This window comes from Helobdella robusta, assembly GCF_000326865.2.
Source record: "Helobdella robusta unplaced genomic scaffold HELROscaffold_52, whole genome shotgun sequence".
Lineage (NCBI taxonomy): Eukaryota > Metazoa > Annelida > Clitellata > Rhynchobdellida > Glossiphoniidae > Helobdella > Helobdella robusta.
In genome coordinates this window covers 703,786-725,341 of record NW_008705269.1, presented here as the reverse complement: position 1 = coordinate 725,341, position 21,556 = coordinate 703,786, and the positions used below count along the sequence as shown (strand labels likewise).

General features: G+C 39.8%; 5 protein-coding genes across 5 annotated transcripts; 2 read left to right on the top strand and 3 right to left on the bottom strand.

Moving 5' to 3' along the window:
* Positions 1 to 371: 371 nt before the first annotated feature.
* HELRODRAFT_179128 (hypothetical protein) lies at positions 372 to 7,240 on the bottom strand (the record flags this gene model as incomplete). The annotated part of the gene is made up of 6 exons (XM_009027973.1): positions 372 to 794; positions 2,450 to 2,648; positions 3,006 to 3,991; positions 4,918 to 5,919; positions 6,921 to 7,035; positions 7,203 to 7,240. 6 exons carry the CDS (start codon positions 7,238 to 7,240, stop codon positions 372 to 374), a joined length of 2,763 nt encoding a protein of 920 aa, XP_009026221.1.
* A 377-nt stretch (positions 7,241 to 7,617) lies between these two features.
* On the bottom strand, positions 7,618 to 9,466 carry HELRODRAFT_179127 (hypothetical protein; the record flags this gene model as incomplete). The annotated part of the gene is made up of 3 exons (XM_009027972.1): positions 7,618 to 8,531; positions 8,646 to 8,869; positions 9,402 to 9,466. 3 exons carry the CDS (start codon positions 9,464 to 9,466, stop codon positions 7,618 to 7,620), a joined length of 1,203 nt encoding a protein of 400 aa, XP_009026220.1.
* A 532-nt stretch (positions 9,467 to 9,998) lies between these two features.
* HELRODRAFT_179126 (hypothetical protein) lies at positions 9,999 to 12,217 on the top strand (the record flags this gene model as incomplete). Its single annotated transcript, XM_009027971.1, has 4 exons — positions 9,999 to 10,052; positions 10,241 to 10,327; positions 11,403 to 11,520; positions 12,039 to 12,217. 4 exons carry the CDS (start codon positions 9,999 to 10,001, stop codon positions 12,215 to 12,217), a joined length of 438 nt encoding a protein of 145 aa, XP_009026219.1.
* Positions 12,218 to 13,589: 1,372 nt separating this feature from the next.
* HELRODRAFT_179125 (hypothetical protein) lies at positions 13,590 to 14,864 on the bottom strand (the record flags this gene model as incomplete). Its single annotated transcript, XM_009027970.1, has 2 exons — positions 13,590 to 13,734; positions 13,804 to 14,864. The coding sequence occupies 2 exons, from the start codon at positions 14,862 to 14,864 to the stop codon at positions 13,590 to 13,592; spliced, it is 1,206 nt and encodes a 401-aa protein (XP_009026218.1).
* Positions 14,865 to 15,159: 295 nt separating this feature from the next.
* Positions 15,160 to 19,002, top strand: HELRODRAFT_179124 (hypothetical protein; the record flags this gene model as incomplete). Its single annotated transcript, XM_009027969.1, has 2 exons — positions 15,160 to 16,159; positions 18,935 to 19,002. The coding sequence occupies 2 exons, from the start codon at positions 15,160 to 15,162 to the stop codon at positions 19,000 to 19,002; spliced, it is 1,068 nt and encodes a 355-aa protein (XP_009026217.1).
* Positions 19,003 to 21,556: the final 2,554 nt, after the last annotated feature.

Here is a 21,556-nt window from a genome sequence, read left to right as displayed (position 1 = left end):
GTATAGTATAGTCTAAATTAAACTAACCTGTGTAAAGTAACATTTTCATCTAAATTAGATGTGTGGCATTTGTAATGGAACACACAGGCATTTTGATTTGGTTGAGAATCTGTGTCTGTCAAATCAAATACTAAGCAAATATTTTATAATTAAAAATGCATTATTGTTTTTAATATTATTTTGACAAGTTAAGAATTAAGATTCTCTAATAGTTTAATCTCAATGTCATGTCATGTGTACTTAACTTCTTATGACTCAAACCTTCTACATATATGTATTATATATATATGTGTGTATGTTAAAACCAAATCATTGACGAATGACACCAAAAGCCAAGCGTCTGACTAAATTTGATTTTATTTGCTATAACGTCACTCAACCGCGTCGGCATTCAACTGCACATTTTCCAACACACAGACGCGCAAAAACCGCTGCAGAATGCACGAAATAATATTTATAGCGAAAAAATACTCCATACTATCGCCTGACCTAATACTAATATGTTTACAAATCTGATTAAAAAACTTGGAAGTGTTACGGTCCATGGGGCCGAGGACCTCGATACAAATCGGTAAAAACTCCATCGAGGAGAGAGCTCCGTCATACTTCTTGATCTTTTCATCAGATACCCTGGTTGCCGCCAAACCGCTTTCTTTGCTAGTAAGCTGCACGTAGCGCTCAGCAAAGGTGCCCGGAACGGTAACGTCCCACGCCAAGCACCTGCCGGCTCTCCAAGGAATCAAGGTACACCCGTCAGGGCGCTTACCATCATGCGCCGTAATGCCCGACGGTTCCTTTAAAACCGGAATTGAAGCTTTGGAGAAAAGCCGGCACACAAAATCGTTTATGGCTAAATGTCGCTGCTGGCGACCTCCGCCCAAACGACAAACAAGACCATGATGGCCGAGTTCATCCGCCTCCGCGCCGCACCTGCATGTGTATCGACTCTGAACGGCCAACCCCAGACAGAAACCAATGGCTGTCCTGACCGTTTCGTCGTCCAATCTGGTACTCACCGACGTATTGAGCAAAGATTTCAGCCAGCCACAACTCGCCTAGCTGGATACTGCCAGCAAGCGAGCCGAGGTCGCCGAGTCAGGGCTTGAGGAAAGCAACTCTTTGAGTGTGCGTTTATATGCTTCCTCCAAAATGTTGCCCTGGGAAAGGTCTGTTGGTTGGAATGGAGTCGGTGGAGTACAGTGTAGGCTACTAAATTGCCGAAGAAGGGCAGACTGTAGGTCAAGCGTGGCAGATGCAGAAGATTTACAAACAATTGGTGCAAGCTGAACCACGCTTAGTAACCCCAGTCCCCCAAATAGTACCGACAGCTGAGCCTGAGACCAACCCTTGTCAGTAATATCGACGTTACAAATGGCTGAGAAGGCCACCCGCAGAGCACCCTCGAATTCGCCCAAAATGGCCGCATTAACAGATTTGGATGTTTGCAAAAAATACATCAATTTCGGCAAACTGAGGGCGCCGCGAATGATTGTCAGCGCGTCGTGGACCGGGAGAAGAGAGACGCGTTCGAGGGCAAACCTTAGCTCAAAAAGTTTTTTATTAAAAAACCTGTCCTGATGATCGCCGGCCATCATTGGAGTGCCAAAAAAATTTAATGATGAATGGGGCACTGTGGGGGACATTAGCCAGCACATGTGGCATTTGAAACGTGTCATTTACGAGTAGTTCACACTTGTTTGTGTTTAATTCGAGACCAATGATATAAGCGCCGACCCTCAGCGACAGAAAGTCGTCCGCTAAGATGTTACCCTCTGCGGCCAAGCTGATATCGTCCAGGTAGCCACAAACAAACGCCGAAGATGACTTCGTCAACAGTGGGTGAAGGGTTAGAGCAAATAGTATCGGTCTCAAAGGATCGCCCTGCTGTACACCCTCGCACGATTCCACCACCCAGGCGTCGTAACCAAGAGAAGAGACTCGGCCATATGCGGAATGACAAAAATTATAAATTTGAGGACAGTGCTGCTTAACTGCCTCTAACATTGAATTTCTTCTCAGGATGTTGAAGGCGTTCTTGAAATCAATCTTCAAAAATCCCCACTGTTTTGAAAGTGCTGAAATCAGTTCACGTACGGCGTGGACGGCCGCCTCAGCACCACCCTTCACGCCGACGCCCAATTGGATAAGATAGAGTTTGGCTTTGACCTGTTCCAACACTAGCGCCAGAGCGCACTTACTGGCCAGCCTCTTCCAGAAATTCCCCACCGCGATGGGTCTGATCCCTCCATCTTTTTTGTTTAAAGCCACCAGACGGCTTCCAAAAAAGAAACGGCTAACCGCAAGAGGGCAGACTCCAGATAACAACAAATTTACAAACCGGGTGAGGTTATTTAACAATTCATCGGTGGGCAACAGACCGGAAAGTAAAATCTTTATGTGCTGAGGCCTCAAGCCATCAAGGCCTCCCGATGAACCATTATTAAACGACTTTAAAGCCGTCAAACGCGACCATTAGACGGCTCCTCTCGGGGAAAGCCCGCCTGTTCAATGGAGTACTGGGATAAATAGCCTTAAGTTTAGCGAGTGTCTCAGGCGAGCTCTCCGCCAGGCCCACGGGCGAACAAGCAAGTCTGACGGCCGCCGAGAGACTGCCCTGTTCGATCCGAGTAGTTACTGCACTAATACAACTGTTTGGATTGTGCTTACGCGGTTTGGTGTTGTGGTCAGTGTTGAAGCTTGTCACAATAATCTCGACCTCGGTCGAACTGAATTCGGCCAATCGTTTAATAACGTATCTGGCTTGATTGATACTTCTTATGTATGTATATATGTATGTATGGATGTATGTATGTATGTATGTATGTATGTATGTATGTATGTATGTATGTATGTATGTATGTATGTATGTATGTGCGAGCCCTTGGTTAAAAACAATAGCCATAAAAACTATCATTTCGCCCCTGCTCAACAGATAATATTAGTGTACAGGGTCTCGCACAGAAGGGCACTTAGCAATGTTCTCTAAAATACAAAATGAATTAAACTTTTGTAACAACAACGATATATTTTGCTTTATATAAATTTTATCATTGAGATCACCAGATTTTTCAACTATTTTAGTAGCAATGTTATCAAAAAATAATTGTGTCTGTTTAGCCACTGGGCCAAATGTCTCCACACAGATTGGAACAAAAACTCTCGTATTGTCGTTTAAATCTTTATACTTAGTATTTTTGAAATCAGCAGCCTTCACCGCGGCGGAACCTTGCTCCATAGCCGTGTAATTGATGTACCTTTCGGCTAACGTGTGAGGGAACGTCACATCCCATGATAAACAACAGCCTTGGGACCACGGTACCAGGGTGTAACCATCTGGCCTGAAGTTGCTTTCAGATAGTAGGCCTGCTGGTTCCTTAACGGCTGGTATATCTGCTTTCTGGAATAATTTGCATATATAATCATTCATGGCAGAGTGTCTTGCTTGTCTTCCTGAACCAAGCCTACACGATAAACAATGGTGACCCAACTGAGAAACATCCGCCCCACACAAGCATCTGTAACCTGACACCACCGGCAGCCCAAGTCTCAAGCATAAACTCACTCTAATAGAACCATTGTCGAGCCTTGTACCACAAGCTGTACTGGGAATGGCCCTTAGCCAAGCAGACCCCAATTCACTTCTGACGGCCATCGACCTGGCCTTATCTGAGGGAGAGTCATTTAATTCCTCCAGTTTCGATTTTGAAACATTCAAAGATGGTTCATTCCATTTCTTCTGCGAACACACATTTATGTCCATTATATCTCCGTAAACCGTGCACCAACACCGAAATGTTTCAAGTCTCAAATCATCCTGGTATGCTACATCCATTGGTAAGATTTTATCCAGGAGGGCTGCCGTGGCCGCGGCCGATGACAAAAATGCTGACGGTGCCAACTCGGCCACGACACCCAAACCCAGTCCACCCATATTTACCGGCAATATAGCCTGCTTCCAACCTTTATCATCAAAAAACACATTAAATATCTTCTGAAAACCCATGCGTAGTTCGTTAGTTCGTTGTTGAATTCATCTGACTTTTGTTGAGACGGGCCAGGAGATGTACGTAAAAAGTATGACAGCCTTGGAATGAATGCTGCCTGCGTCAACAGGACAAGGGCGTCATGCTTGCCAATCTCCGTCATCATTGACATAATATGTTTAAAATCCTCCAGCTTTTTAGCCCAAAAATTATCATGGCGTTTTCCTCTACAAACTATCGAACCCAAAAATTCTAGGTCATTCATTTCAATTCTTTTAATATTTGATTGGGCGAGAGATAAAGCTGTTGAATTTGTAGTGATTTCGCATTTTTTTAAATTCAACTTGAGACCATATTTACGACCATTACTGTTGATCAATTCCACATCATCCATTAGGTCCTTTACACATCCCCCCAACGCAATATCGTCCAAGTATGCGACAACAAATTTAGATCGAAATGCCTTTACCAGTGGGTCGATCGACAGCGAAAAGAGCAACGGTCCCAAAGGATCCCCTTGTTGCACACCTTCTGATGAAAAAATGATGCTGTTACCAAGTGACAGGAATGAATCAGCATCGTACGCCAACCAGCAAAAATTGAAAATTTCTGGGAGCCGAGATTTGACACATTGAAGCATATGGTCACGACAAATCGAATTGAAAGCATTTGAAAAATCAAGTTTTAGAAAGCCTTCATCTTCCTTCATATTATTGACGAATCGCCTGACAGCGTGTATCGTTCCTTCTGCTCCACCGCTAATTCCGACACCGACCTGCTGAGGCTGGAGAATTGGACCCACCCTGTCCTTGATGACCAATAGCGCACATTTTGCAGCCCAGCGTCTCCATACACATCCAATGGCAATAGGTCTGACACCACCATCCTTCTTTGACAAGGCCACCAATCTCCCGCCAAACAAGTATGGAACTACCTCGGGTGGACAAACGCCACTCAACAGCAGATTGTTAAAACCGGTCATGACACTGATAAGTTCTGCTGTTTCTATTTTATCATGCGTTAAATCCCTTAAATGCTGTGGGGTTAGGCCATCTCTACCTCCTGAGGTTCCTTTTGGAAACTGCCTCAAGCACAACATAATTTGTTGGAGATTAACTGTAACGCTTGTCGATTCTTTGTTGGGACTTGGTTTTCTGTCCAACGGAGCGGGAGGATGTTTGTCCTTTAGGGAGTTGATAGTGTCTGTCGAATCCGGAGCCATCGTATCCGTCGATGCTAAAATCCTCATAGCATTTCTCACGTTTCCTTGTTCTATTTTGCATTTGACTAAAGCACTAAGCTTTGATTTACGAACCCTTTCATCTTGCCCCTTTACAATTGGTTCGACAGATTTCATCAACTCTTCCAATGAGCCCTCTCCAAAAGCATCTAATCTGCTATTAATTTTTGCGCTGATGTTTTTTTTTCCTCCACTTCGAAGATCCTTTCGGAGAATCAAGCGGGGAATGAATAGCAACCTGAACCAGAGAATGGCATTTGATGGGTTATCACAGATGTTTTTCAAAATATCCTTCAACATCCGGCCAAACTTACCACGTGATTGCTTGGGCACATGGTCAACTAACCGACAGCCCGATGATTTTTCAAAAAATTTTTCAGCCAGTGACGATTTACTCTTCATATCGACAGCGGTATCAAGGACCCTTGAGTCTTCACTCGTCTTTGAGATGTTGGCGTTGACGACATTGAGCGACCTTCGTTTTCTGCTCGAAGGTGGGTGCTTCAAAGATCCCGGACATTCTGAGCCTTTCACTTTTCCGCCATGTCTAACGAGAGTACCATCCTGCCTCACTTTAAAATGTTTATAACACACATGGCACAGAGTGAGGGAAGTCGTGCTTGGTACATGTCCTTGACTCAACATTAAGAAACCAGCAACGCAAACTGTTATTATTATTGTAAACTGTACATAAGGCTTATAACATAAAATTATTATAATTATTATTATTGTAATAAAAAATTGTAGAAAGACAACTTTAAAACCAAGCACCTGTGTGCCGCTTAAATTATATTACTTAAATATAACTATATAACTTAAAATTAAAACCGGATATATAACTTAAGATTAAATACGAACATTTAATTAAAATTAAAATAAATGTGGATATATAATTTTAAATACGAATTTATTCGAATTTATAACATAAAATCTAAATCTGCCAACCTGTGCGGAGACCAATACACAATACACAATGTATGTATGTATGTATGTATGTATGTATGTATGTATGTATGTATGTATGTATGTATGTATGTATGTATGTATGTATGTATGTATGTATGTATGTATGTATGTATGTATGTATGTATGTATGTATGTATGTATGTATGTATGTATGTATGTATGTAGGAATGTAAAATGTATAAAACGAAATGTATAAATGCAGAAAATTATACTAATCCCTTTTCTTTTTTAAATGTACTAAATATTGTATATAATATATAAAATGCAATACGAAATCGAATTTAAAACAGCAAACGAGACAAAAACTTCGCAAGCGATAATTTCAGATCAGACGATTAATCAATGGCGCTGACGAAGACAACGACGATGCTTGATCTATAGAACAAAAAACAATTTTTGTTATAAATTAATTTTTATGCCATATCCATTATATCCATGGTTATAACTTATAAAAATGTGAAAAAATTAACCAGACATACCTATAGTCGTATACTAAAGAAGTCAAAAGTTATTCAACTATTAAAACCGATAAATACAAAAATTTCACTACACGGTAAGATCGTTTTATCATCGTTTAGACATAAATACATTACAAATACAGCCAAGATAACGAAGATAACAATTTTCAAGATAATAATTAATTGAAAGCAATCATATAGCAAAATTCAATCCTCCCCGCGGTTATAACATTATCTTCACTTTAACATGTTAGTTTCTAACATAGGCGTTACTTCCTTATTTCGATAAATAAGGATAATAATAATGATAATAATGTCATTTATGAGCGCCCTATGCATAGCGTCAGAGGCGCCTGGATAAACAAATGTCAGCACGGCCACCAAAGGCCTGTTCAAACAAATAATAATAATAATGTCATTTTATATAGCGTCATGGCAAGCGACTGAGGCGCGTTATCATTATTACAATAAAGACACGATGCATAAATGCGCGTGAATCAACGCATCACACACTTTTGCATGTAAAAGGCGGGGATCTTTTTTTAGCATTCGAACTTGGACACTGCATCAACAATGCCAGGCACCTTAGCCATTACACCATCGCGCCGCTACTGCTTCAATCGCTTTTTAAACGTTTCTATTGATGATTGTTGACGGATGATAATCAATTCAAATAAACAAGCTTTATCTTTGCTCAATGTCTTTAATGATCATAGGTCCCGTAAATCACGTCATTTTTCTTGTTAATGAGCTTGTATTGATCTTTCCAATTTTGTGGGAGTTTTGCCTGGCATCTCTTTTTTCTGCGCCGTAGATTGTACAACCAGACTTGACTTTTGCTCTTAAAACCTGCGTTATTTCTTTCCTGGTCACGCCACGTTTCTTTTGATTTGGTTCTTCTAACCATCAGCAGAAGTCGTAGTCCTTTCTTGATTTTGTTGGCACTTGAAGTGCTTTCTTTCTAATGAGTTTACCAAATGTATGATGGCAAGTCGGATAACTGATGCATATCGTAATATTCGTTGTTCACATCTTTCCTGGTGATCAAACAATAACAATATGATGGAACAATAAAGAATTCTTCTTTATCAGTAATGAAGCCGTCGTTGATGTCATCCAGGTAGGCAAGGATCAAATTTTCATTCCAAGAGCATGCTAGAAGGGTTTTCTCTAAACTTGAAACATCATCTGTCACCAATTTGTTTTCGGTATGAATATTTGCATCAGCATAAGAATCATCTTCACTGTCATCGTTGATCTTTAGATTAATGCTCTCCCAATTATTCAAATTATCAAAAGTTGACTTGATGGTGAATATTGCATTGAAATCGTTGTTGTTATTATTGTTACTCCTGTCGTTGTTATCAATGAAAACAGGCGAGTTGTTGGCAGGAATATCCAAATGGTAGTCCCACTGCTTGTCAAAAGTTTCAATGTCTTTGTCACTGCAAATTTCTCCAATATTTTCAAAACCTTCATCGTCGTCATCATCTTTTTTTTTCATCTTTTTCATCATCTTTTTTTTTTCTTTCAAAATAAAAAAAAATGGAAATGAAAACAGGCAAGTTGCTGGTAGAAAGATCCGAGTAGTAATCCTACTGCATATCAAAAGTGTCAATATCTTTGCCACTGACAACTTTTTCAATATTTTCAAAACTTTCATTTTCATCTTCTTCATCATCTTCACGATTACCATAACTACCTTTTTGAACGTTAGAACGTGCGTCGCAAATATTAATTCACGATTAACACCTGTACCACAATTGAAATCATCCGTAGGAAGGATTGACTTGCAATTGCTAATGTAATTGTAGGTAGTTGAATAAGCTGATATCAGGATTTTTATAGCTGTTTCTTCTGTTTCGGTTAAATACGTCCAGTTAGCTGTTTAATTTTGTTTCGGTGTTTTCGAGTGACACTTAATCGCGATTTATTTCATGAGGCGCTGTTTTTCCATTGGCTGTTAGTAATTCGGCTATCATTGATCAAGTTTTCTACTTATTTTTTTATAATTCGACTGTCTGTTTATCAATATTTCTATTCTTTTTGGCAAGCTTTTGTTCCCTAGGATCCGGAAAATCAAACTCATCTGGATCGATTTTTTTATTAGAGCGTCCCATAGGCAGTTTATCAAAACTGCTTTTGCTCTTTTCGAGCCGAGGTTTTGTTGTCGTAGTTCCTTCCTCAGATTAGCTGCATCGAGTTCTTCTAATGCTGGATTTCTTTATCAAAGGAAGTTTCAAGCTATCAATATCAAAAATATTACTTTTGGCACCAATTTTTCAAACTTTGACGCTTGTTACTACCGACATTAATGTTGTAAATTCAATGATTTCTATTTTCAACACCAGTCGTATAGCTTCCAACGATGGTCAAGCTTATCGTTATTCCGTAAGTTCAAGATTTTCGATAGATTACATTTTCACACAAAAATAAAAAATAATTTTTTTGATGATACGCCCGATCATTGAAATATTCGCCCAATGACACTTTCGCCCTATAATTGAAAATAATACTTTGAATGGTGTTCGATCATTGGAATGGTTTTGTATTAATAATTTTCTCAGGTTGATGTTGTTGAAGGCTTACGTTCGTTTACAGCCACACACACACACACACACACACACACACACACACACACACACACACACAACACACACGATATAATGTTTTATAACAATCTGTCAGTTATTAATTAGTTCCAGCTTTTGGTGTGTTAATCGGCCATTAGTTCAAAGTAATTAAGATATTAACATCACTTGGATGGGTTTATGAACTATGAACAAGGTATATGTTCGAGGTATTTCTGACTTAGACATGAATGTCTCGACAGGACATGGATGGCTCCAGTGGCGGATCTAGACAACTTTGACGGGGGGGGGGGCCAAAATTTTAAAAATGTTTAAAAGTTTTTTTTCAAATTTGGACAGGGGGCCAAGATTTGTGGTAGCGTTGCCAAAATTAGGCTGGCGACCTTTTTTGATATAAAGTGGTGTTTTTATGCAAAAGCTAAGCTCTTTTAATAAATATACGGCTCACAACTGGGTGATACATAATACATATACATTCAGTGGCGGATCTTCAGTACTGTATTTTAAAAGCGCTCTGAAATTCCCCTGATTGTTACAGATTTTCAGATTTGAGATCTAATGTACCGTCATCCCGGTGTCCACGCAAAGCGAAATTCTGTCTTTAACAAAGTTTTATAGTTTCAATAATAGTGTTAAGCAATTTTCTGTTTTGCTCTATTTTTTGTGGAAAGAGCGGAGTTTGATAACTCTAAAACATTAGTTTTATTTTTAATCAAACTCAAAAACATTTCTGATTTTTCTGTAGCCTCTCTATGAAAAGATGTCGCTTGATGACAGCGACATTGATCTAAAGCTGATTTATAACGATTTAAAGGTGATATAACAAATACTCCGACTGAGCCACATGATGGATGTCGATTAGCATAAAGTACACAAAACTTACAGAATGCTCCTTTTTCAAATCAGAATAAGACAGCCAGAAAAATTCTTGAAACCAATGGAATTTAAAAAACCGTTTTCTTTTACCATCCAACACAAATGAAAATTTATAATTCTCGTCAGGTTTCCATGGATTTTTCAAAAGATCATATCTTAAATTATTCGAAATGCTTGAGATTTCTGCAGTTGCATATTGTCCAATATCTAAAGGTATTGTTTTCTTTGAAAAACTCTGACATGAATTACCAGTTTTGTCTGAAACATCAGTCATGTCATCGTTTAAATTTAATGAAAGGCCTTCTTCCAAGACATCAGATTTTATATTGGAAAAAAAAACGTTGAGATTAAATTTTTAAATTTTCATACCAGACCTAAATAGTTAAATACTAAAAACTTAATTCAAGTCTAGTCGGGTAATGACTGGTACGCATTAACCCTAACCCAAAAAATGTTTTTATTATTCAGCTTATTGCTAATTTTTTTAGTTAAAAATACAAAATTATTTCATATGCAATTATTGAAATATCTAGGTATTACCATTAACGGCCTCAACTGTATTGAGATCATCGCACTGCTTCTGTTTCTTTGCCGGAGCTGGTTGAAAAAAGTTTAAAATACTACTTTTTTTAAAAGATATTTTTTTAAATTTTAAACGAATTCAAATGCAAACTGATTTTATGAAACACAAAAAAATAATATAAGACGCGCCAAATCGTAAATGGAATAAACTGCGAACAAAACATAAAATTATGAAAAGTCTAAATAAGTAAAGACTGTAATCTTTTTTGATTTACTTTTTGTTGATATTAGTTTTCAATAAAAAAATATACTAAGAAAACATGAATTATTTTTATTTTGTGCCGCAAAACATTATTTAAGTATAAAATATGAATTATGTTCTGAAATAAACTTGTATCAAATTTATATAATAAATCAGCGTTATTTTTTATTGTTAAAAAGATTCGATCTCAAATTTTTTTTTTATTATTCAACGCTGTCTTGAATTAAACTGATGATAACGGGGAAATGCCTCCCCCCTAAATCCGCCACTGTATGGCTCACTACACAACATCACACTAATTTAAGCTAGCAAGCAAAGCATGCTAAGTTGTTCCACCTGGTTGTAATCAAGTTGTTCATTTACGTTTGTTTTGCTATGCGAGAACATCGGTTATTGTCGAATTAAATAATTAATTAGTTAAGATGTTTGTTAAAACAATTTTGATTATATTAATTAAATTTTATTCCAATTCTGAACTAAAACATAACCCCGACGTGATCGAAGAAACATGCAACGAGGTCCAATGCGGATCGTTCTTCAACAGAACAAAACAGGATAGATCCTGGGGGCTATATAATAAGGAAGAACTGCAATACTATTCCGATAAGTATTCGGGCTGCTGGTGAGTAGAACTCCTGCGCACTACTTTTCCTGGTTTGGTGTTTTCATACATTAGCGCAACAAATTGGAGACTCCGACGTGATCCAACAATTCGACCTCATTCATCACGTTCGCCAACACATAGGCGACGATCTGGTGGAGGAGTATTGTCGGATCGCAAATATTTAAAGTAATTATTTTCAATTCTTCATTTAAATAGTCAAAGTCTTTATAACAAGATGACTGAGCTATGTGCTTTGGTTAACAATTGTAGATATTGCTTTTCCATGACCTGTGTGACTGAGACTTGGTTGAATGACTGCACCATGGATATATATAATGGATATGGCAAATCTCATATGTATATATATATATATATATATATATATATATATATATTCATACATCGGCGCCCGGAGCCCGTGTTAAAAAGATGAGTCTTTAATCCCTTTTTGAAAAGACTCAACGAGGAACATTGTCTTAACTCTAGAGGCAACGCATTCTAGACATACGGAGCAGCGTGACAAAAACCGCGGCCAGCCAGGCGGGATCCGGCAACGGGAATGTTTAAGAAACCTGTTGAGCTGCTGCAGAGTGATCTAGTATGTTCATGTCTGGATATGAGGTCGTATAGATATGTTGGGGATTTTAATAAAAGGGTTTTGAAGATAAGAACTGCAATTTTGAAGATGATTCAAACGGAAATAGGAAGCCAATGAAGCATTGGAAAGAGAATGGAAGAACTAAAACGAGGTTTATTAAATATAAGTCTAGCAGTTTTATTTTGGATATTCTGTAGTTTTCTGACAGATGCACGTGAGGCCCCATACAATAAGGAGTTGCAGTAGTCTAATCTAGAAAGGATAAAACATCTGCAAAGGGCAGCAGCAACATCACATGTAATCATATGTCTAATATGTCTTATTGCGCAGAGGTGATAGTTGCAGAATCTGACGATTTCTGATATGTGTTTATTAAAATTTAGATGTGTCCAAAGTGACCCCAAGCAACTTGATTGAATCCGAGATAGGCAATGTGGACCTTGCTGTTTCTCGACAGTTGTTGATGTGTCCCAATGACCATAATTTCAGATTTGTTGGGGTTGAGAAGAAGAAAATTATTAGCATACCACAGATAAATCTCGCTAGTACAATTGCTTAAGACTTGAATGCTGCTTTCAAGATCACCAGAAGTGACAGATGTATACAGATGAGTGTCATCGGCGTAGTGATGAAAAAATAATCCATTTTTACTAAAAATGTCGCTGACAGGAGATACTTAGGTAGTGAACAAGATTGGACCAAGGACGGAACTCTAAGGGGCTCCAGTGTCGATCGAGCAGGTAGAGGAAGTATGGTTTCCCAGCTTCACAAACTGCTGTCTGCAGCTCAGGTAAGATCTAATCAGTGATAGTGCATGACCATCTACCCCAAATTTTTGTTGTAGGCGTTCGAGAAGAACCGAGTGACTGATGGTATCAAAGGCTGCGGACAAGTCGAGCCCAACTGCAATGATTACTTTTCGGTTGCCAGCCTCATTAAAAATATCATCAGCAATGTATAGCAATGCAGTCTCAGTAGAATGATGAAAACGATAAGCAGATTAAAGATTTGGATAATTATGATTGGACATTAGGTGGGCACGTAGTCTTAGCAATATGACGCGCTTAAGTAGCTTTGAGAATGTTGATAAGTTTGATATAGGGCGGTAATTTGACGGGTCATCAGGATCTAAGGATGATTTTTTCAGTATTGGTAAAACCTGAGCAGTTTTATAAAGTGAAGGAAAGCAACCCGTGTTAGTCAACTTGACCAGAATAGGTGCTAAGATCGACGAGAATTGCTTTAGCATTGAGGTTGGAATAGGATCAATGGGTGATGTTTTGTTTGGTAGAGAGGCAATGAGTTTAGTCATCTCATCACAATCAGTATTAGCAAATTGAAGAAAGATGTCGCCTTTATATGGACAAGCAGGAAAAGTGACAGAGGTGGATTTAGAGATAGCGGTGGATATTGAAAGATGTATTTTTTTTATTTTTTCCTGAAAAAATGTGCTGAAGGAATTAACCAGCCTTCTGCAATCTGTATCATTTTAGCAATGGACAGGGTGGCTGTGAAGAACTTTGTTAGCCAAGCGCCACAGGAAACGAGGGTTTGAATTTAATTTACCGAATTCAGAGCTTATGCAGTCCGCTCTAGATTTGAGAATGGCGTTTTTAGCTGCATTTTTTGAAACCCTGTAAGCATGTTTTACCGCGTGACGAGGATCCAGCCGCACTTTTCTTTCTAGGCGTCTACACTCTCACTTTGACTGACGTGCCTCATCAGAAAGAGTGAAGATATGTTTTTGGCCACGCCTGATGGTAATAGTTTTTAGTGGAGCGTGTCGATTCAGCAAACTGTGCAAATTCCGATCAAGGGCTGAAGCCAGCATATCAAGATCCAGTGAAGCAGAGAGCAAAGAATCGACAACAGCCATTAAGTCAGATTGAAATCTGTTTAGGTTAATGCAATGTATAGACCTATATGTACGAGTTTCAACTAGGGGCGGGATACTGAATGTACATATGTCCACAAGAATGATTTTATGGTCAGAATAGGTGACATCTGATGATCTCTCATCTTTTATGCTGTCGGAAAACGAAGTCGAGGTGATGATCAGATCAAGAGTATTACCACACCGGTGTGTTGGAAAGCTTACGTGTTGAGATAAGTTATTTTTTTCCAGAAGGGAAGAGAGACGTTCGCTACCAGGACAGTTGAAATCGCCGCAAATTATAAAGGAAGATGAAGATAAATGTACGTAATTTATCAAAGTCTCCAGTTTCTCAAAAAACGAATCAACAGCCGGACCAGGAGGGCGATAAAGAACGGCGAGAATAATAGCCGACTCAGGGCACACGAGCTTGGTGACAAGCAGCTTGAACGTTGTGAAAATACCAAAATCTAGCGCTGAATGTCGAAATGTCGCCCGGTACACAACAGAGAGGCCACCACCACGCCGATCAGGCCTATGATAATGTGCCACAGAAAAACCAGGTGGGGCCAGCCTCACTGCATTGGATGCGTCAGATGAGATCCAAGTCTCCGTGAGTGCCAGTATGTCAATTCCATTGTCGACAATGGTGTCATGAAGAGCCGCTTTATTGACAACCGAACGAGCATTCAGAAGACCCAGAATTGTTTTTGTAGAATTTTTATGAGATCCATCTACTGCAGACAACGAGTGCTTAAGCCTGATACGACCCTTCCGAGGCCTCCAGATCCTCAACCGGAACAAAATTTTTCTAGCGGGTCTAGGGATAGGTCGCGAGATGGCTGCAGGCGCCAGTGAAAGCAGCTGCGCGGTTGTGTATGCAAATGTCATCTACAAAAAGAAAATGAAGGATATATATGCAATTGTGTGATTGATGTTAAGATACAATTGTTGTTTGATTGATGTTTATGCTGATTGTCGAAAGCTGTGAGGTAACTGATGATGGTAGCGAGGAAATCGTCGACGATTGTTGTTTGATTGACGTTTATGCTGATTGTCAAAAGCCGTGACGGAGCTGACGATGGCAGCGAGGAGATTGACGACAATTGTTGTTTGATTGACGTTTGTGCTGGGATTCCCAGCACAAACGTCAATCAGGTATGTGGTACCTGCCGTGAAACTCGAAATGACCAAGAATATCACACCAATCAAGTTGGGGAATGAGAGCACCTTGACGTTCTACAACCCTGATAGCCTCCAGATACCATGTCAAGAGAGGTGTGGACGATCTGATAGGCGTGATGGTGTTGATGCAGCCAAACGTCGTGTCAGTGAAAATGATGATAAGTGTAATGATGAAAGCATTGTTAGATCACATGAGGTTAACAAAGCTGGTACACATACAGTTCACAACAATAATAGTAATAACAATAAAAGTAATGTTGGACGATATGAAGTAGCTCACAACAGTAGCAACGACCACAGCAACGCTAGTGGTAAATTGAGATCTAACAACAGTGGTAGTGAAAGCACTTCCCACAATGACAACGACAGCAATAGCAGCGACGACAATATTGGCAGTAAAGGTACTCACAACAATAATGGTGATAATACGAAAATCAATGTTAGATTGGAAGTAGCTTACAATAACTACGATATTAATAATGGTAAAATAGATGGCAGCAGTATGTTAGATAAGGTTGGGAATGAACTAGTTACTGAAAATAATAATTGTAAAATAGATGGCGGTGGTATTGTAGATATAGTTGATGATCATGAGGTTGATGAGGAGAAAGATGATGAAGTCAGTGGAATTAATAATTGTAATTTGGATGCCAGCAGTGGTGATGGTGATGAGGATCACGACGTTGATGGTGAGGAGGATGAGAAGATGGAAGGTAATGTTGGTAATGTTGATCAGGCAGATGATGCAGGTAACGTTGGTCAGTCGGATGAAGCAGATAAGGTAGATGATGTTGGAGATGTGGTTCGGTCAGGGGAAGCAAGGGTTGGTAGCGATGGTGGTCGATTGGTCGATGATGAAGAGGCGGATGTTCATGATAATGATGGTAGTCAGGAAGATGCGACGATGAAGAATAATAAATGTAATGTTAGAGATGAAGATGACGAAGAGAGTGTGGAAGGTGGCTGTACGCTGGAAAAGGCAAAATTCCTTCAAGAACAACGTAAATGTCAGACGCTCAAAAAATGTTGGGAGTGGGCGAAGATGAAAAAAAAGAATTTTTTCATCGAAGATGACATTTTATACTTTATGGGTTATAAAGTGAAACAGTTGTGTTTGCCAGCAACCAGGCTTCAAATAGTGATGGAAATGGGACATGATAAACCGTTTGCTGGATACATAGCTGCTAAGTCTACAAGACAAAGGACAGCCATTAGCTTTTGGTTTCCGGAAATGTGTGAAAAGATACGAAGATATTGTCACTCTTGTAAAATATGTCAACTGAGAAACCCGGTCAGGATAACAGAAAGAACTCCCATAACTCCCATTTCCAGGAAGGAGGAGGTACCGTTTTCCCATCTGGTAATGTATTGTATTGGGCCGATGATATCAACGGAAAGCGGACCCAAACCAAGATATAATTACGCCTTAGTTGTGGTGGATCTCTTCACTAGATGGCCCATGGCATACCCGATGAGGCACATTACTGCCAAAGCGACATGTGAGGTGCTGTTGCAGATATTTATGACTTACTCTATACCAAGGGTCATCAGTTCCGATCGGGGTACTAACTTCACAAGTGGTATAACGCAGGCATTGCTTCAAAATTTGGGATGTAGTCCTCGATTCAATACACCGGGACATCCGGAAGCGGCAGGAGTGGTGGAACGATGTAACTAGTCGTTAAAGGGTATGATCCAGAAGTTGGCGCAAGATCATCCTCGGAGTTGGCATCGTATGTTACCATTTGTTTTGTGGGCTCTTCGAGAGAAACCTTCAGCGACCACTCATGTTAGCACGTTCACCATGTTGTATGGAACGTTGCCTAGGGGTCCTTTAATGATTTTAAAAGAATCATGGGTGGGAGAACGCTGCTTGCCACTAAACCTAGGAAAACAACCTGATGTATACCTGAAAGAGTTACGACACAACTTGGAGGTCGCGCATGGTTACGCGGAGGATCATGCTGACAAGGAACAGCAACGGTACGCCCATCACTATAACTTACGTAGTACAAGTCGAAGATTTCAGTTGGGGGACATGGTCATAGTTCTAGTTCCCTCGATGTGGAGGAACAAATGGTGTAACAAATGGCAAGGGCCTGATACCATTGTGAGAGTAAAATCCCCACATTCATACATAGTTGAATTAGAAGGACAAAAACACCATGTCCATGTGAATCATATACGGAAGTATAACCAACGGATCGAGGAAGTTGCTCTGAATAATTGTGTCATTCTAAGGAATGATGAAGAGGACTTCGGTCATCTACATTCATATGAGCCGGAGAGCACACAAGAGGTGAACATGGTACAAAGACAGATAGAGAGCATGACTCATTTATCAGATGTACAAAAGAAACAAGTGATGGAGATAGTGAAAATCCATGCGAAGATATTCCAACCTCGGGTGGGATTATATTCAACCGTACAGCATAGTATCAATGAAAAGTTTCGACCGCAACGGTTGCGTGCATACAAAATACCAGAATTACTTAAACCGGAAGTTGAGAAACAATTAAAGATGATGTTGGAGCAGGGTATCATTATTCCGTCAAAAAGTGCAATGGTCAGTCCCATTGTTTGCATCATAAAGAAAAATGGCACTGTCCGGTTGGCCGTTGACTACCAATATGTGAATAGACATTCTGAGGGAGATGGTTTTCCTACACCTGATGTTCAGGATGTACTTCAGAAAGTGAGTCGAGCCCGATATATAAGTGGCTTCGATGCTAAAAGTGGTTATTGGCAGATACCCATGGAGGAGGAATCAAGATGGCTGACCGTCTTTGTTTGCGATTTTGGATTATTTGAGTTTACCCGTATGCCTTTCGGTTTGAAGTCGGCCAGTATCACATTTACAAGAGCCATGAAGAAACTAACGAGACATGTGCAAGGATTCACAGAGGCCTACATAGACGACGTAGCCGTATACTCCAACAATTGGGAGAAACATGTCATGCATTTAAGACGTTTTTTTTGAGGCGGTGGTGGAGCAGTCTGGCCTAACGTTTGATATAGAAAAATGTCGTTTTGCACAGGCCAGGATACCATTTTTGGGACACTTGGTGGGATCGGGTACCATTGATATGGATCCACTAAAGTTGCAGAAAATACATCAAATCCGACCCCCAACCACGAAGAAGGAAGTACGAAAATTGATAGGATTTCTGAATTACTTCCACAATTTCATCCCACATCTAGCCAGAACTTTGGATAACATAACGGAATTGACGAAAGGGAGAGGTAATGGGAATGTAACGTGGACACAAGAGCATCAACGTAGTTTGGATACAGTAATTCATCAGCTGAAGAATGTTGGAGGTTTACATACCATCGATTACACCCAACCGTTTGGTTTAATCACTGACGCTAGTGACCACACGGTGGCATGTTGCTTGGTGCAAATTGATAGTCTTGAAAAAGAACGCCCCATTGCGTTCGCTAGCAAAAAACTGTCGGATACACAGCGTCGGTGGGCTACCATTGAAAAGGAGGCATATGCCATCTTGTGAGCATTACAGAAGTTCAGAGGATGGATCTGTATGTCGACAATCCATGTATACACAGACCATAATCCTTTAACGTATCTAACGGATGTAGTTCCTAAGAGTTCAAAGTTAATGAGTTGGGGGTTAGCCATGCAAGAGTTTGACATACACATCAAATACCGCGCGGGAAACAAGAACGCCGCTGACTTTCTCACCAGGCTGGCGGAAAAGCCGGATAAGGATGGAGAAGTAACAGACACACACAGAAGTGAATATTCTACCCCGTAGAATATTCAACTGTTGGGGAGGAGGTATGTCACGGTTCAAGGGTAGATGTTAAGCGCCGCATCATTTAATTATATTATTGCTGCGGGGTAGGACGGCGCGTCGTGTAAATAAAGACCGGTCTCGTCAAACAGAAAGAAAGTTTATTTTTATTGTAGAAAATTAGTTGGTAGAGTTGGTTAATTTCATTGTAGAAAATTAGTTGGTAGAGTTGGTTAATTTCATTGTAGAAAATTAGTTGGTAGAGTTGGCGTTTTTGTTGGTGAGAAATTGGACACGCAAACGTGGTTGGTGAAGTAGCTGTTGGTTGTTAAGTTATTATTGGGAGAAGTTTCATTTGTTGGTACGTGGGTGGTAGTTGGTCAGTGGTTAGACGGGAGAGCTGGAAATACGGTACGGGATTGTTACGAGCTCAACGACGACAAACATAAGGTAGCGAACGAAGTAGTTATCTGTTGGGTTAGAGGGTGGCGAACGAAGTAGTTGCCTTTTAACGTAACAACAACGTTTGTCGGTTGGGTAAAGCATAGGTGGTACAATATTGGTACAGAAGACGGCTGGAACCGAAGGAGTTAACCCCACATAACACCAGTGTTCGAAGGATCCTACATTGTTGTCAAGTGAAGAAGTTGAAACAGTATCCGCTCGTACGTGGTCACAGCACTGGCAGGAACAAGTCTGCACACTAACCTCGAACTTTAACTTTTATTTTGGTTTTCTTTATTGACATTGTATATTTATTTGGTATAGTTTTCAGTTTACAGAATAAAATTTTTTTTGATTTGTGTCTACGTCTCAACCTTGCCGCTAAGAACCCGCTACAACTATGCAAAACGTCAAGTTGCACTGGCTCGGACAGATTAGTGCAGAGAGTGGCTCACTAAAAAAAGGTGAACAAATGAAATCCCTGTATCATATAGCAAAACAAGCAAAGCGTACGAAAAAGACATAGTTGGTGCTTCATGTATCAAAAATGACAAAAAGGAGATGGTTCTTGAACAAGATGAGATCAAGCTACAGTGGAGAGAATATTAACGTCGTGCATCACAATCAGAAATTATCAATTTGTTCCCTAGCGAGGAAATCAACAATTGATGCAGTTCACATCCTTCGGCAACTGCAAGAGAAGTACCTCGCAAAGCATCAACAACTATCACACATTTTTGTAGACCTTGAAAAAGCATTTGATCGAGTTTTCCGTGAAGCAATCAGGTAGAGTCTACGTCGACAACTTATTCCAGAATATCTTGTTCGACTTGTGATGGAAATGTATACGAATACTAGGACTCTCGTCAGCACAACGGTTGAAAACACAGATGCATTTGACATCGGCGTTGGAGTTCACGAAGGCTCGATTCTCAGTTCACTGTTATTTATAACTGTGAAGGAAGAAACCACAAAACCGATACGCACTTGTGACTTTTGGAATCTAATATATGCTGATGATATCGTTTTAACAGCCACGTCTAAGCAGAATGCAGCACAGATGTTTGAAGATTGGAACACCAGACTCGCCGATTCAAAGTCAACATCAGCAAAACGAAAGCAATGAACACTGGTGAACCCATACAATCCACAGCTACTGAACGATGGCCCTGTTCAGTTTGTAAAGCTGATGTAGGTAACAATTCAATCAAGTGTCAGCAGTGTAACCAGTGGTGTCACAAACGTTGTTCAAAAATAATTGGTACTTTATCTAAAGTGTTTAATTTTGTTTCTCCTGCTTGCATCAATCTACAACAACAAATTCGAAATAGCAATGTTTTTGAAGCCATTAAGGTAGAGAAAGTCACATCGTTTCAATATCTAGGGAATGTTCTGGATTGTAGTGGAATAGCTGAAACTGCCGTTCGAGCACGCATACGTGCAGCCTGGAATAAATGGCATCTCCTTGCCTCTATATTGATGCGGCGTGACATCCCACTACCCCTACGATCAAGACTTTATAAATCTGTGATACGTCCGGTGTTGTTATATGGTGCAGAAACATGGCCAGTGACAACCAAACTGGAACAATAACTTCAACGAACCAACATGAAAATGCTCCGATGGATGCAACGAATTAGTCTGAAGGACCACATCAAATCCACCGAAATCCTGCGTCGTGCTGGTTTAGATGATGTAAAGGACGAATGCCGGCAACACCGTCTGCGGTGGTTTGGTCATGTCAAACGAAGTGGAAACAGTGCCATAACTTCTCTTGCAGATGTTGAAAGTATCTGGCACACGTCCCAAAGGCCGTCCAAAAAAGTCCTGGTCTCAAACAATCGAGCAAGACATGAAAGCTCTAAATTTAAATGAAATGGATACAACTGATCGTCTAATTTGGCGCAAAAAGTTGATGGCAAAGAAAACAACGTCCTGCCTCTGGGGACCGGGACTCTGGACGCAAAACGAAGATTGATTGCCTTATTTAACATATTGTATTCTTATTTGGGGTTTTCCCACTAAATCTAATCTCCATCTTCTTAATGTATGTCAGAATTATTATTTACGAATTTTTTTTTGTCTTAATAAATATGCTCTGTCAATCAGTAATACTGTATAAACAATATCTTAAAAGTAAATCAGTTACACATTTTGTACACATTTTTATTCATTTATAAATTGTATAAATTAAATTAT